This window comes from Theobroma cacao, chromosome 1 (assembly GCF_053813885.1).
Source record: "Theobroma cacao isolate CCN51 chromosome 1, ASM5381388v1, whole genome shotgun sequence".
NCBI lineage: Eukaryota > Viridiplantae > Streptophyta > Magnoliopsida > Malvales > Malvaceae > Theobroma > Theobroma cacao.
The window spans coordinates 958,132-972,757 of record NC_142639.1 but is presented as its reverse complement, the minus strand read 5'-3'; the positions used below and the strand labels follow the sequence as shown (position 1 = coordinate 972,757).

General features: G+C 35.8%; 3 protein-coding genes and 1 pseudogene across 3 annotated transcripts; 2 read left to right on the top strand and 2 right to left on the bottom strand.

Annotated features, from left to right (window-relative positions):
- The first annotated feature begins 982 nt into the window (after positions 1–982).
- On the top strand, positions 983–4,650 carry VND1 (vascular related NAC-domain protein 1). Its single transcript, XM_018128980.2, has 4 exons — positions 983–1,424; positions 2,277–2,453; positions 2,861–3,132; positions 3,939–4,650. The coding sequence occupies exons 1-4, from the start codon at positions 1,343–1,345 to the stop codon at positions 4,521–4,523; spliced, it is 1,116 nt and encodes a 371-aa protein (XP_017984469.2). The 5' UTR covers positions 983–1,342; the 3' UTR covers positions 4,524–4,650.
- A 4,301-nt stretch (positions 4,651–8,951) lies between these two features.
- LOC18610797 (histone H3.3-like) lies at positions 8,952–10,767 on the bottom strand. Its single transcript, XM_018128989.2, has 5 exons — positions 10,628–10,767; positions 10,409–10,486; positions 9,671–9,747; positions 9,470–9,560; positions 8,952–9,376 (listed from the first exon to the last, which is right to left on the bottom strand). The coding sequence occupies exons 2-5, from the start codon at positions 10,478–10,480 to the stop codon at positions 9,206–9,208; spliced, it is 411 nt and encodes a 136-aa protein (XP_017984478.2). The 5' UTR covers positions 10,481–10,486; positions 10,628–10,767; the 3' UTR covers positions 8,952–9,205.
- Positions 10,768–12,396: 1,629 nt separating this feature from the next.
- On the top strand, positions 12,397–12,530 carry LOC148764412 (U4 spliceosomal RNA; annotated as a pseudogene).
- A 225-nt stretch (positions 12,531–12,755) lies between these two features.
- HIS1-3 (histone H1-3) lies at positions 12,756–13,733 on the bottom strand. The gene is made up of 2 exons (XM_007046671.3): positions 13,465–13,733; positions 12,756–13,364 (listed from the first exon to the last, which is right to left on the bottom strand). Exons 1-2 carry the CDS (start codon positions 13,648–13,650, stop codon positions 12,963–12,965), a joined length of 588 nt encoding a protein of 195 aa, XP_007046733.1. The 5' UTR covers positions 13,651–13,733; the 3' UTR covers positions 12,756–12,962.
- Positions 13,734–14,626: the final 893 nt, after the last annotated feature.

Sequence of the window (14,626 nt, the reverse complement as noted above, 5' to 3'; positions counted from 1 at the left end):
TTTAAATACACAAGAAGCTAGTTTCTTATATCTCATGACCATTACCATCGAAATTTCATAAAAAAAAAATTTCTCTGACATTTTTTATAATAAAAAAATTATTTTCTACCATTAAATTAGCATTATTTAAAAGAAAACATATCCTGCGACAAATCAATATGTTAAAATAATCTCTGTACGTTCTAAGAAGCTAGTTTACCATTGCCACTGAAATTTCACGACAAAAAAAAAAAATTTCGGGAAAACAAAATGAAATGAAGCTCGTACTAATAATTAATGATGTCGATGTGGGAAATTGACTTCTCGCCAACGCGTTGAGATATGGAAACAGAGAGAGATAGATAGAGGGGAAGGGTGTAGAGGAAGAGAAGAGGGGAATGAAAAGGGCTTTGTGTAGGGAAGCTAGGCATTTGACGTAAGCAACTGGGGACAGCCATCAACCATGCGCAATCGAGCGGTCCTCCCCTCCCTCCCCCCCCTCTAACCTCCTTCCCCTTTTATATTCTCTTCATATCTCTCTCTCTCTTTTGTCTCTCTATTCTTTAATTCCGTCTCTTTTGCACATCTTCTTCTTCTTCTTCTTCTCCTTCTCCTTCTCTTCGTTTGTCTTCTTCTTCTTCATTGCTTCTGTCTCAAACGAATTAACTAACTCTCCAGGTAAGCTTTTGCATTTGCATGGCAAATTATCATCATTCTTTCCAACATTTTCGTACTGGTATATGTATACATAAAAAGCTCTCTTTTTATATAATATATATATTTCTCCCATGGAAGGCAGCATGTCGCTTGCCTGGATTACAAATTTGGATGTCACACTCCATTTTGTCTGTTTTCACATAATTTTGTTTGGTCAAAGAAGCCACCTTATTCTACCATAGATGACTAAACATTTGGTAAAAATATGGTTCAAACGTTTGTTTCTTTTGTTATTTGCACATTCTAACACTAACCCACCAACCAGTTATGATTCTGCTGAAGTTTTGTCTGCCATGGAGATGGGGGTTCTTTCTTTTCTTTTTCTTTTTTTTCTTTTTTCCTTTGCTTGATGCAAATCTAGTTGAAGAAAACCCTGAGTCGGCAATCTCTCTCTCGTTGTCACACTAGCAACTTGTTGACAAAACAACCTTACCCGATCTTGACTCTCCCTGCAAGAACATGAATGCCTTTTGACAGAATAACCTTACCAAAACCTGAATGAGTTTAGAGGTCACTTTATGATTTAAAACGTTTGGGGAAGAAGCTATTTAGAGAGCCCAAAAAACCCGGTAAACATATTTTGGGTCAGCATTTGTTTCTTTTTTTCTCTCATCAATCTATCAAAAGAAAAGAGGTCAGTCGTGCTATGGAAATTCTCGACAAGCAGACAAAGTGGACAGAGTGCGTTTCATCAGCAATGAGATACAGCTTCTGCAAGTGCCTCAAGAGTGCTTTTCTTTTTCTCTTTCTAGTTTTCTATCCCTTTAACTCTCTGTCAGGCCTTGATCCAATGGAAATGTGTCTCTTTTTGGCCTCCCAAAATTAAAAACCTTTTCCTCTTTCAAACAAACGCGTGCTGAATTGTGATAACGTCATCCACCTTGTCCATTTGTCCATTCAGCTTTCTGTCATGGAATAACTCAAAAATCCATACTCAAATGTGTTTATATATAGTAACAGTTTCTTCGATTAATTTATATTAGTTTTTGAAAAGTAATTTTTGTTTGTTTCAACTCTTTTAGTAAAACTTTCTCATCTTGAGTTTGTATTCTAGAACCCCCTCTTTTTTTTTAATATAATTGTTAATAATTTAGTAATGGAAACCCCGTTCTTGATGCATCATTTCGACCATTCACCAACACAAGACAACATCATTAGCTCAAACCTCTAGTTGTCCGTTTCTTGAGAGAGCTGCACCACAAACAGAGAGAGAGAGAGGGCTAAGTTCCATCTTCTCTTGGTTTTCATCAACAAAACCAAACTCTCATGATTCCCTTATAAAAAATCATTGTCTATGGAAATAATGGGTTTTGTTCTCTAAACAGAGAGCTAAAACTAGCCGGGGGGAGGGGGGGTGAGTGTTGCTCACCACCAAATGAGCTGATGATTATGATAACACTCGTCACCTTTTTAATTGGAGAATTTCATTATTTTCTTTCTACTTTTTTTTGTTAATTTCTTTCTCTGGTTTTTGGGTTTCTCTCTTTCTCTTTTTTAAGTTCATTTATTGGTTATGATTTAGAGATGATGAAGTAAAAGAGTGGTATAGTGGCTAATTGGTGGTGGTTAATTTGATGCAGCACCAACAGATATGATGGAGTCAATGGAGTCATGTGTCCCACCTGGGTTCCGGTTCCACCCCACAGACGAGGAGCTTGTTGGCTATTACCTGAGGAAGAAGGTTGCATCACAGAAGATTGATCTTGATGTTATCAGAGACATTGATCTCTACAGGATTGAACCATGGGATCTTCAAGGTATCACACTTTCTTGGGTTTTCTTTTTCTTTTGGTTTTAAACATTCTTTAGGGTTTCTATTCTGCTCAATTCTGCAGAGAGGTGAACATGAAGCCATCAGGGTTTAGATCCACAGTTAGGGTTACATTTTTCCTGTAAGACAAAAAGGTTTGCTGATAGCTTTGACAATGGACGAATGCACATTTGCATGAGAACTTCATAACCCTAAACATCAATGTTTTTTTGTTATTTTTGCTTCAAGGTTTGTATGGATTACCCAATGAACATTTCTAGATCATGCTAGGACGCCATTGAAGTTACTAAGCTGTAACAGTGGCTGACAAGAGTAAAATCAGTGACTAACCTGAATATCTTTTTCATTCTTTTAATCATACAAATTTATAAGATCTGAACGGTGATGATGCAGAGAGATGCCGGATCGGATATGAGGAGCAAAACGAGTGGTATTTCTTCAGCCACAAAGATAAGAAGTACCCTACGGGGACGAGAACTAACAGGGCAACCATGGCTGGTTTTTGGAAAGCAACAGGTCGCGACAAGGCAGTGTACGATAAATCAAAGCTGATTGGCATGAGGAAGACTCTTGTTTTCTACAAAGGAAGAGCTCCGAATGGACAGAAAACTGACTGGATCATGCATGAATACAGGCTTGAAACCGACGAGAATGGTCCTCCACAGGCAAGCATATGTTCTTGTCATCCTTAACTAATCAATTTTGCCCCCCCACTTTCTCCCCTCTCTTTGTCAACAGAGTTGGTTAAAGTGAAAAAAAAAAAAGTATATTGTCTTCATGGTCTTCCAACATTCTGAGTAGCTTTGAACAGGCTCTCTTGACCTACTATTTGGAACTTTCTTTTTCTCGTATTAGTGTCCAAAGAAAGGTTTAGGCATCCATTACCATCAGTCATGGCATAAAAAAGTTCTTAGATTCTCTCTCTCAGGACAAGATGATTAGTGCCTAGTAAATTCTTCACAAAAGACCCAACTTTTTGTTAAGAAACAGATGGTTTTTAGAGATTTAGTTGAATTTGTTGTACCACTATGCAGCTTATGAGGAAGGGGGAATCACTTTTTGCTTTCCATACATAGACCAATTTCCACTGCAATGTCAACATAACATGATTTCTAGAAAGATGACTTCCACCGTCTCTTATAAGTCAAAAAAGTGATTAGTATAATTCAAAACAAAAAAGCAAAATATTCTAACATGCTTTTCTTTCTTTCCTAGCCCTTTTCTGGCATGGCCTTTTTCATCTCCCTGTATTCATATCAGTTTGTCAAAGGCAAAATTCCATTTCTCCTCTAATTGTTTTCATGTCATCACCTTTGGGTTATGATATCTACTTCTTCTCTTTTACCTAACAAGAAAGAATTATCCCCTTTGCAATAGTGAAAAGAACATATATTCAAATTGAAAAAGCAAATGGAAGAAAGCTTTGTCTCTTATCTCATAAAGTTGATTAGTTTTTTTAAAGTTTTTGCAGGAGGAGGGATGGGTTGTTTGTCGGGCGTTCAAGAAGAGAACCAATGGCAATGGCCAAAGCAAGAGCATCGAAGGGTGGGACTCGAGCTACTTCTACGATGAACCAAGTGGTGTCAGCTCCGTGGTTGATCCAATCGATTACATCTCGAGGCAACCCCAGAGCTTTTTACCCCAAAGTTTCTTGTGTAAGCAAGAAACAGAGGCAGATAATCTAAACTTCATCCACTCTGATCAGTTCGTAGAGCTTCCTCAGCTAGAGAGCCCATCTCTGCCATTAATAAAGCGGCCAAGCTCGATATCTCTAATATCAGAGAATACCAGCTATGAAGAAGAAGAGCAGAACCGAATGTGCAACACCACCAAGAAAGTGACTGACTGGAGAGCCCTTGACAAGTTCGTTGCTTCCCAGCTGAGCCAAGAAGACAGATATGATGGCGAAGGGGTTCCAAGCTTTGAAGCCAATAATAACTCAGACATGGCATTGCTGTTATTACAGAGCAGTGGTAGAGAAGAAGGGAACAAGTTGAACGAGTTCTTGAATTCAAGTTCAGATTGTGATATTGGAATATGCATATTTGATAAATAAAGGGGAAACATAAATGGAGATGAAGAAGCTTTTATTGCTTAGTATTATAAAACGTTTGATGCAAAATGAGACATAATTTTGTAAAAATATGTTTGTGATATTAATGAAGAATCTCTCTCTCACTCTCAGAATGCATGCAAAGCATTCATATTAGCTATTTTGAATCATATGAGCACAAATCAAACTGCTGCAGTTCTGTGAAAGAATATTGTTTTCTTGGTTAGCGAGACTGAAGCAAGCTACGCGTATAATATTGTCATGGCGACCTCTCCTGAAATAAAGAACAGAATTAAGCTTAATTTATTAGGCTTTCTCAGAGCCAAACCATGACTTTCATCATCTTTAGGACATTGGGTCGGTGTGACTACAGGCAAGAGTCTGAAGAAACCTAGAAGAAAACTATATGACGTGCATGCTACTATGATTCTTCCAGGCTTTACACCATTTTTTTTTTCTTTCTCCCTTTGCAACTGTCATGGCTTCTCGTTTGTCTCGAGCAGGTATTCAAACCTTCTTCTTCTGGGAAGAAGAAACCTCAGCTGATGTGAGAGTTAACATGGCATTGAAAGTTTAAAACCCTTGGAATGTTGCAAGAAAATTCACTCGAGTGCAGACACACAGCTTGTCTGTTTACCATGGATTGTCTGCCTGCATGTTTTCAAAGACGCTACTAAAAGTTCCACGATCACCTAACAATATAGGCCTATGATGTCTCGCCTGCCACAAAGTTCATGCCAACTTTGTCATACAGAAATAATTCTCCAACCTTTGTTTATGGTCAGATTGGTTTCACAAACCTAGAAATCATAGGAATAGTCTCATGTTATACTTTGTGATGGAAATGGAAATCCTGACTCGTTTCTCTCAACAAGCTATGTGTTCATGCTGAACTTGACTTTCTTGGCAACCAAACATGATGGAGATAAGAGCAAAACAGGGAATCTCCATAAGAAAGTAGAGTGTCTAAACAAGACCAAACCTTAGGAACACAGGGAAAGATAAAAATTGATTGATTTTAATTGATCAATACACCAAAGTCAGTATGGGTGCATCTGGGTGTGGGCTTGGTGGGCCCATGGCTTGTCTAGCATGCGCTGGGCACCGTGGCTCCTGTTGGGCATGCCTTGCCATTGTCTTTATAGACCTTTCTTTTTTTTTACCTCGATTTTTTTTTTTAATAATACGATCGGAAGTATTCTCAAATCTTATCTAAACTCAGATGTTTTCAAGATTTTACTCTCCGAATACTTTCACGAAAATAAACTCTATATTATACCAATTAATATATTTTCTCACATCGGTCTAATGTATTCAATAAACCCTAATTACCGATTAATATAGTTTCTCATATCGAATTAGTGTATTCAAGATTTTACTCTCGAAGTACTCCCGTGAAAATCAAACCCTAATTACAAGCTTTTGACAGTGCTTTATGGTTTGGCCTTCCCATGTCCTCTTAATGCCAAACACCAACAAAACCAAGTCACAAAAAGAACTACAGTTTTCTTTAATTAATAGGTAGATAATTATACTTTTTTTTCCCAACATAATTAAGAGATAATTAATTACCTTTTTTTCCTAATTTGTTTGCTTTTTCAAATGTGAGTTTGTGCCAATATGATTCTTTGATTGGACAAAGAGATATGTTTCTTTCTTTCTTTCTTTTTTCGATCTACCCTTTTTCCAGGTGGACCAAACCCCTCCAGGTTTTGCATTTAGGGCCCTGAACCTGATCTTCAAGTTGTCTATCTTTGTCACAGTTCAGCATGTTATGTTTTCTGTACCTCCTACGCAAGTTTGGGGTTCAATTATATGCACAAAACGCTTCACCATAAACTCAAACCCAGAAAAGACAACACAAACCATTCATCAGAAACATTGAAACCTTCAGGCTCAGACACTAACCAGCTGTGAGATGAATATCACATTTTCCATAATATCTGGTCAAATAGCAACGTTCTGCGTAAGTAATTAACTTTGTTAGCAACGGGAATAATTAAGCACGTCAATCCGTCTATTAGAATGATAATAAACAAATTTTGTGTTTATTAAGACGTTGAAGATATTTTAAACATATAAATATAATGAAAATCTCTTTAACATTTACATGGTATTAGAGCTAATACCATTGAATGATTTCGATACCATTTCAAATATCAATCATGTTAAAACCATGCAAGCTAATATAGGACCTGACTTTGGGGTTATCGAAACTTTTGCTGCCAAAGATGGAAGAAACCCTGCATATAGCACGTAACAGGGAGATCAAGGACCTTTGGAAGTGATGTGATTGCAACAAAGACAAACTAGATGGGAGAAATTCCCATGCTGATTGTCTATCTTTTGAGGCTAAAATTGGACCCCTTTTGCCGACCCCAATTCTCAGAGGAAAGGTATCAGTCAGTTATCCAAGAAGGGCTCGACCAATCAGCTGAGTGCAATAAACCAATGATGAACAATCACCACTTGATTGAGCATTAATTTTCTGTTCTTTTTTTCTGAAAAAAAAAAAAAAGGTAAAAACACTGTTACACATGGTTTCGCGAGCTTGGTCGGAGTGCGTATCCAAGGTTATGGGCCAACCAAGAGTTTCCACGTTAAGTGCTGTTCAGAGTGAGAGGGAAGGGTATGAACATGGATGGCAATTAGTGTAATGGTTGACCAAAACAAAGCAATCTTTTGGTGAACAATGATGCTCATCATAGCACGCAACAAAGCAAAACCAAACCCATGTTTTTTTGAGGAGCTTTTTAATGCAGAAAAGATAAGATTAGACAACCTAGAAAAAAGAGAGTAAACAACACCCACACCCATTCCTGCCTTGTTCTTCTTCTTCTTCTTCTTCCACTTCTCTCTCTCTCTCTCCCTCTCTCTCTCTCATCATTAAGAAGTGATCAAGACCATATTTCAGCAAGAATATATAATCATTTGAAAAAGTAATTGAACCTAGAGATGCCATGTTGACAAAAGCTCAATTGAGCTTTAACCAATCACAGACGTGGAATGTCAATATGGGCAAAAAAAAAGGGGGGAATAATCTTTTGCTTTTTTGTGAAATGAAATGACTGAGCCAGCTTCGGGGTACAATGATGTTGCAGTGATGCATTTGGGAAGACTTTGTTTGAAAAGGGCATATGGCAGATTCTCTCACCCATTGTTCACAGTTTGAGACAGTGGCTCCTCCACAACTCTATCATCATCACGCGAACAGAGAAGGTTTGACTGGGATCATTCTGGTTACTCAATCAAGTTCATACACAAAGCCATTTGGGAACAGTCCAACAAGATGATACCCTTCAATTTTCTTTTACGCTTTCTCTAATCTATATCAAATTATAAAGGAAAACTTGTAACATGTTGCAATGGTGCAAAACCTTCCTTGACCGGATATCGTGATAGGCGAAGAACTCTCTACCCTGAAGGGAAGAGCTCTGTCCATGGACTAAGAATGGTAATATCTTATATCTTCCTCCATGACTAGCTAAAAGCGTGATATGCTGAACACAGTTTCTAAGTGCCATGGAATAGAAATATTCAGTTGTTGGGGTCCCAAGCATCAAACTGAATGGGCTGCATCTGGAGAAATGAACCCAGGGCCTACTCGGGGCTTTATCTGAGGGGAAAAAAGGGAGAAGCGGTCAACGAGAAACAGAACTCAAAGCAAGAAGAAGAAAGCATGGTCAGCATTCACGGAAACATACTATGGTTAAAGAATACCTAACATAACAAAACACCTACATGAAAAAGGCCAGGACCACCAAAGCAACTTCGCAGCCGAGAAGAGAAAGGGCCACTGTTATCATTAATAACATGGTACCTAATGTTCGGCACTTCAAATTCTAGATATGATCAACATAGCGATCTGACTTGATGCCTAGAATACCAAAAGGTTAAAAGGAAAGCAAAACAAACCAATGATTCATTCCAACAACCGTTCCATGCATGATCGAAATTCCAACAGCAAGGCCTAATGCCCACAAACAATGACTGGATTAAAGACATCTATATACAACCCACCAAACTTTCCAGACAGTTAATCCTTTGAACAACAGGGATACAAAGAAAATATAAGACTAGGTAGAAAAACTGTTCATAAAACAGAACACACAACTCTAGAATATATATATAATCAGCACTAACTAAAGCAAGTTATTACAACATTAAAATCACTCACATATTATTAGCAACATAGTCAGGACCAAAGAATCACAAGAAATAGATAGAATGGCACTAAGGGTGAAACGATTAAACTAACCAAGTAATACAACCTACAAAATGAAAAAGTAAAATTCTTGGTTTCTTCTCTCTTTACACTGGTAGCATGAAAGCCAAAAGATTTACACAACAGGTAAACAAGCAAAACTAAAGACACAACAGCCAGAGCAAAACCACCACTGAAGCAGACCAGAATAAACAGAATAGAGGAGATTAGAGGACAAGCCACAGCTTAACACAGCTAGATTAGATATCTATGATTAAAATCGCTGAACAACAACATTTGATAAAATGATAAAAGAATACAATGGAGAGGTCATAGTTGTTGTCCTAGCAAACACGTGAGATGTTAAGGTGTCTTAGTTTCTCTGGAAGAAAATCAGTGTTCAGATTAGAATACCATGGTACATCAGAAATCACCTAAACCAACAAACAACACAAGAACCTAAATGAAAAAACATCATCATCTAGGCCCTTTCACCACGGATTCTCCTGGCAAGCTGGATGTCTTTGGGCATGATAGTCACCCGCCTGGCATGGATAGCACAGAGATTTGTATCCTCAAATAAACCAACAAGGTAGGCCTCTGCAGCCTCTTGAAGTGCAAGAACTGCATGGCTCTGAAACCTCAAATCCGTCTAAAAGGAAATTGCACAACCAAAATATACTCAGGGACTGCATTGCACGAACAAAGTAAAACAAAAATAAAATTTATTTTGAAGAATTAATACCTTGAAGTCTTGTGCAATTTCCCGAACAAGGCGCTGGAAGGGCAGCTTGCGGATCAAGAGTTCAGTGCTTTTCTGGTACTTTCGAATTTCACTGTTTAAAAAATAACAACAAATAATATAATTGATAGGGGTATCTTATCTAGTAGACTAGATTCTAGAGAAATGAAGAAAGAAATAAAATGCATAAACAATACTACAGACCGAAGTGCAACAGTTCCAGGGCGATAGCGGTGAGGTTTCTTGACTCCTCCAGTGGTTGGTGCCGACTTTCTTGCAGCCTTCAAATCGATGAGGAAGCAAATATTATTGGAAAGCAAAAAGCAAAATCACATAAATTTTCATCATATCAATACAAAGTAGAACCCCCACCCCCACTGCATCAAGTTCATAAAGTAAGAATCTATCACATTCCAATTAATGCATATACATTGTAAAATGAGTCACCTACTGGCAGGTGCACAAGTACAACAGCTCAAGCAACTGTAAAATTTCACAATCTTGAGTAAAGATGATAGAGTCATCCAGCTTTCAACAAGAGATGAAAGTTTCACAATTCATAGTCCCTAGGAATATATCAAAACTAAGCTACCCAAAGCTGCTTAGAGTGTTTCTTTGGTTCAAGTAGAGGATGGCACGGCATGCTTTTATCCTTTTACTTGCTCTGAGACATATATTACAGACACAAAACGCTTTATCTGGAAGAGCCATTGTTCATATTTCTCAATACATTCTTTTGTCAGGTTAATACACAAAACAATAATAACCCAAACCCTAAAAATAGGCAAAGAGATCAACTCGACTGCTCCCCGCCCCACCCCAAAAAAAAAAAAAAAAGGAAATTACAAGGCCAATACCAAATTCCTAAACTTTATAAAACAAAATCAAATCCCCACAAAAAAATTAAAATAAAAAAAAGATTGAAGAGAGAGAAGAGCGTGCCTTCGTAGCGAGTTGCTTCCTGGGAGCTTTGCCTCCAGTGGATTTGCGAGCGGTTTGCTTGGTACGCGCCATTTTGACCTGTAAAACGCAAAGCAAAGTCTCAGAAATAAGATTGAATACAAATTGAACGGATTCGATCAAACTTGAATATAAAAAATGGATTGGATTAGGTAAGAGAAACAGAGAGTTGGGGATTGTTTGGTTGCTCGAAGAAATTACCTGGACGAAGACGCAGAAGAAGATGCTTCTAGATTCGAATTTGAAATTGGCGGAGGGTAACCGAGGGGACGTTGGGAAGGGGGTTTGATATTTATAGGGAAGGTTAGTGAACAGGAAATCAACGGGTCCTCGATTAGTTTGATTAACTCTGATTGGTTGTTGTAATAACCCCGGTTAGGCCGTCAACGTCAACACTTGGTTTTCTGTAACCCAGCCGTCAACAAGGAATGCACTCATATTTTATACGAATTTAAAATTTTTAATATAAACTATAATAATTAATATTTTAATTTAAAAATTAAATTAAATTTTAATAATTTAAAAATCAATAATAAAATAAAATAATGGTATTAATATTTAATTATCGATTATTAACATTCTAAAAATAAAAATAAATAATTACATTAAAATTGTAAATAATAATTTCATAATATTTTTAATAAACTATTAAAAATAATATTTTAAATTTAAAACTCAATATTATTATAATAAAATATATTTTTATTTTTTTTATCATCTATTCTTTTACTATCTCAAAATTACTTTTACCCACCAAACACTAAAATAAATTACAATAATCATCCTCACTTTATTTCATTTTATGAATCAAGCTACGTAATAATTATTGATATCTTATTCCATTCTCATAGAATAGTTATTGTATTCCTTTTCTATTTTATTCCGTAAACTAAATATATCTTTATTATTTAAAATTAAAATATAAAATTTAATTTTATATTTTATTAAAAAATAAATTAATAAATTATAATTTAACTTATAAAAATAAATTAAAATTTAAAATTTATATTTAAAATAGTTAATGAATTTTAATAATATTAACTTAATTATAAATGGTTTATAAATAAAAAATACTATATAAAATTAAAAGTATTAGTTTTAATCAAATTTGAATAATGATCATCAAGGACTCATTATTCAAATTTGTGATGAGTAATAATATTACTATTTATAATTTACTCGAATTTAATTATAAAATATTTTAATTCTGTCTCATCAAATTGAATAATGTAAAATATAAGCTGGAATTCTTAATATAAGTTTAGAACTGGAAAGTTTACTCAAAAAGGTATAATATTCGATTAAAATTAAAATTTTTGGTGTAAGTTCAGAATTAAAAAGCTTACTCATAAAGGTATAATATTTAATTAAAACCTAAACTTTCGGTGTCAATTCAGAATTGGAAAGTCTACTCAAAAATGTATAATATCCAATTAAAATCAAAATTTAGAATTAAAAAATTTACTCAAAAAGGTATAATATTCAATTAAAGATGAAATTTTCGGCATAAATTTATAACTAAAACGTTTATCGGCATAAGTTTATAACTAAAAAGTTTACTTGAAAATGTATAATATTTGATTAAAGCTGTAATTCTTGTTCAAAATTAAAAAATCTATTCGAAAAAGTATAATATCTAATTAAAACCGAAATTTTCAATATAAATTCAGTATCTGATTGAAGATGGAATTTTTTGTGTAAGTTTATAACTAAAAAAATTTACTTGAAAATGTATAAAATCTTATTAAAACCATAATTCTTATTCAGAATTAAAATATTTACTCAAAAGAGTAAAAAGTCCTATTAAAATTGAAATTTTCGGTGTAAATTTAAAACTAGAAAAATTGTTTGAAAAGCTATGCCATGAGAAGCAAAGCTATTGTTGGTTATTTAGGCAATATCCATCTTAAATTTTCAATCACAAGCTTGAAAGAGAAGACTGTCCTTAGATTATATCATACGTAACAAAGACAAAAGCGCTTGGGGCAATGACTGAGGTTCTAACCGAGGCGCGTCTATTGCTGGTTGACAACTATTTCCAAACCCCCTCTTAGGCCTGGGTTCAGCCCTGGCCTTAGAGAATGTCTGGAAGTGCTCCCTAGGGGGTAAAGCCCTAAAAAAAAAAGAAAAATACGTAACAAAGCAAAAGACTCTTTTTCAAACTCAAATCAAGAATTCAGAATAAAAAGAAATTAATCAAATAAACCGAAACCCACTAAGAATCCACCATGGACGGCCCGCCCATCTCCCCTGTATTCCACTCATTCTGAACAAAAAAACAGAGACTTACCCTGAAACATCATATTCGAGATCTTAGTTCATTTTCACATTACCCAACTTTAATTTTTCATTTTCATCGTTAATTTTCATACAAAACTCGACTTTTCATTGCAGTTCGTAAAGATCAAACGAAACCACACCATTTCAAAACACATATTCACTTCATAATACTAGAACTAGAAGCAACAAAGTTCTATATTTACAAAGGAAGTTACTGGTGTTACATAAACTTAAAAGCATTTTCTACATTTGGGTATTAAGCGCTGGCCTTCTTGGCTTTTTTAGCAGCAGGTGACCTGATAGACTTAGGCTGTTTGGGTTTTGCAGGAGTAGATTTCTTCTTAGCTCCAACTTTCTTTGCTGCCTTCTTTGTTGCCTCAGATTTCTTTGGCTTCGCATCTGGCGTTGATTTCTTTTCTGTTTTCGCTTTTGTAACCCTACTAGCAGCTTTTTCCATTTTGCCAGCCTCGGAGAGCTTGTAAGAAGCCTTGATCTTTATCAGTTTGCCTCTGGCAGCAGAGTTTTTAAGCTGAAGAGCCAAAATTTTCCTGAAATTCGCTGGAAGCACCGCCTTGTGCTTCTCTTCCATGTACTTGGCTATAGCGTACGGACTAGAACCACTCTTCTCGTTTAGGGCGAGGAGCGACTCCTTAATCATCTGCAAAACAGAAAGAAAATTCCACCTTTCATTAAACATAAAGAACCCCAGGGATATAATCATAAACCCAAGATACAAACATTAAGAAAAAAGAAATTACCTGGAAATAAGGAGGATGTGCAGCAGCCTTTGGCTGTCTTGGTTTCTTCTCCTTCGGAACTTTCGGTTTCTTCTCCTTTGGCGCTTTCGGTTTCTTCTCCTTGACAGGCTTCTCGGCAGGCTTCTGCTCCTTGGCTGCTTCCGACGGCTGCTCAGTTACCGGAACTTCAGGTTCAGCGGTGGCCATGATTGATCACAGTAAACAAAACAAAGTAACAGAGAAGAAGAGTCTAGAGAACGATTTTGCTTTTGATATTCCATGGAAAGTGGCACTCCGGGAATTTATAGCGAGGTTGGGTCTGTGTCAGACGGGAGTGGCAGTCTAGGATTGGTCGGTTTAGAGGCACGGTGATTGCCAACGTGGACGAAGGATTATCTGAGACGTACACGTGGAAGGAAATCAAAGCGTCATGTAGTCGGGTATTTTTGGTGCTTTAAATGGGAGAGAATTGTCCGCTGCTGTGGATGGGCTTTGGTTTTTTGATATTTCCTTTATACACCTTAGAGAATAGAGGGTGTGTTTTTCTGAGTGATTTTGTGGCTTCATTTCTCGGGATTCCCTTCGATTTTTGACATGTAATTTTCGTCAGATTGGAGCTAAAGAAGAGGTGATTATAATGTGATTTGAAGGAAGTCAAGTGGTTGGCATTTAAGGGTGATATGAAGCTCTGAAAGAGAAACAGTTTACTTCCTGATTTTCTCTTCTCTTTTTTCTTTTAGAAATGTTTCATTTTTCACTTCATTCTTGTATATTATATTCTAATTCAAATCGAAATAACTTGGATTCACTTAATTTAGATTCATTCTTTCGATTTAAATATTAATCGACAAAAAAAATCAAAATATTCGACTATCTTAATCAATTGTTTCATTATTTTGAATAATTTTCAATTTAAATCGGTCAAATACTATTACTATTTTAAAAAAAAAAAACCTCAAAAATATGTTGGGTGTATTTACTGAAAATAATCTATAAAGATTTCAGATTCAAATCATAAGAAATCAACCTTAAAATTCATTAAAAAAAATTTCTTCAAAGACCCACAGTTATGATGTAGAAAGAAACGGTTAGAGGCAATACTGCACCAATTTTCTTTTAACTTGTATGATCACCATTAGCATTGACTAAATATTAAGCCAATGAGGCAAATAATTTGACAGCA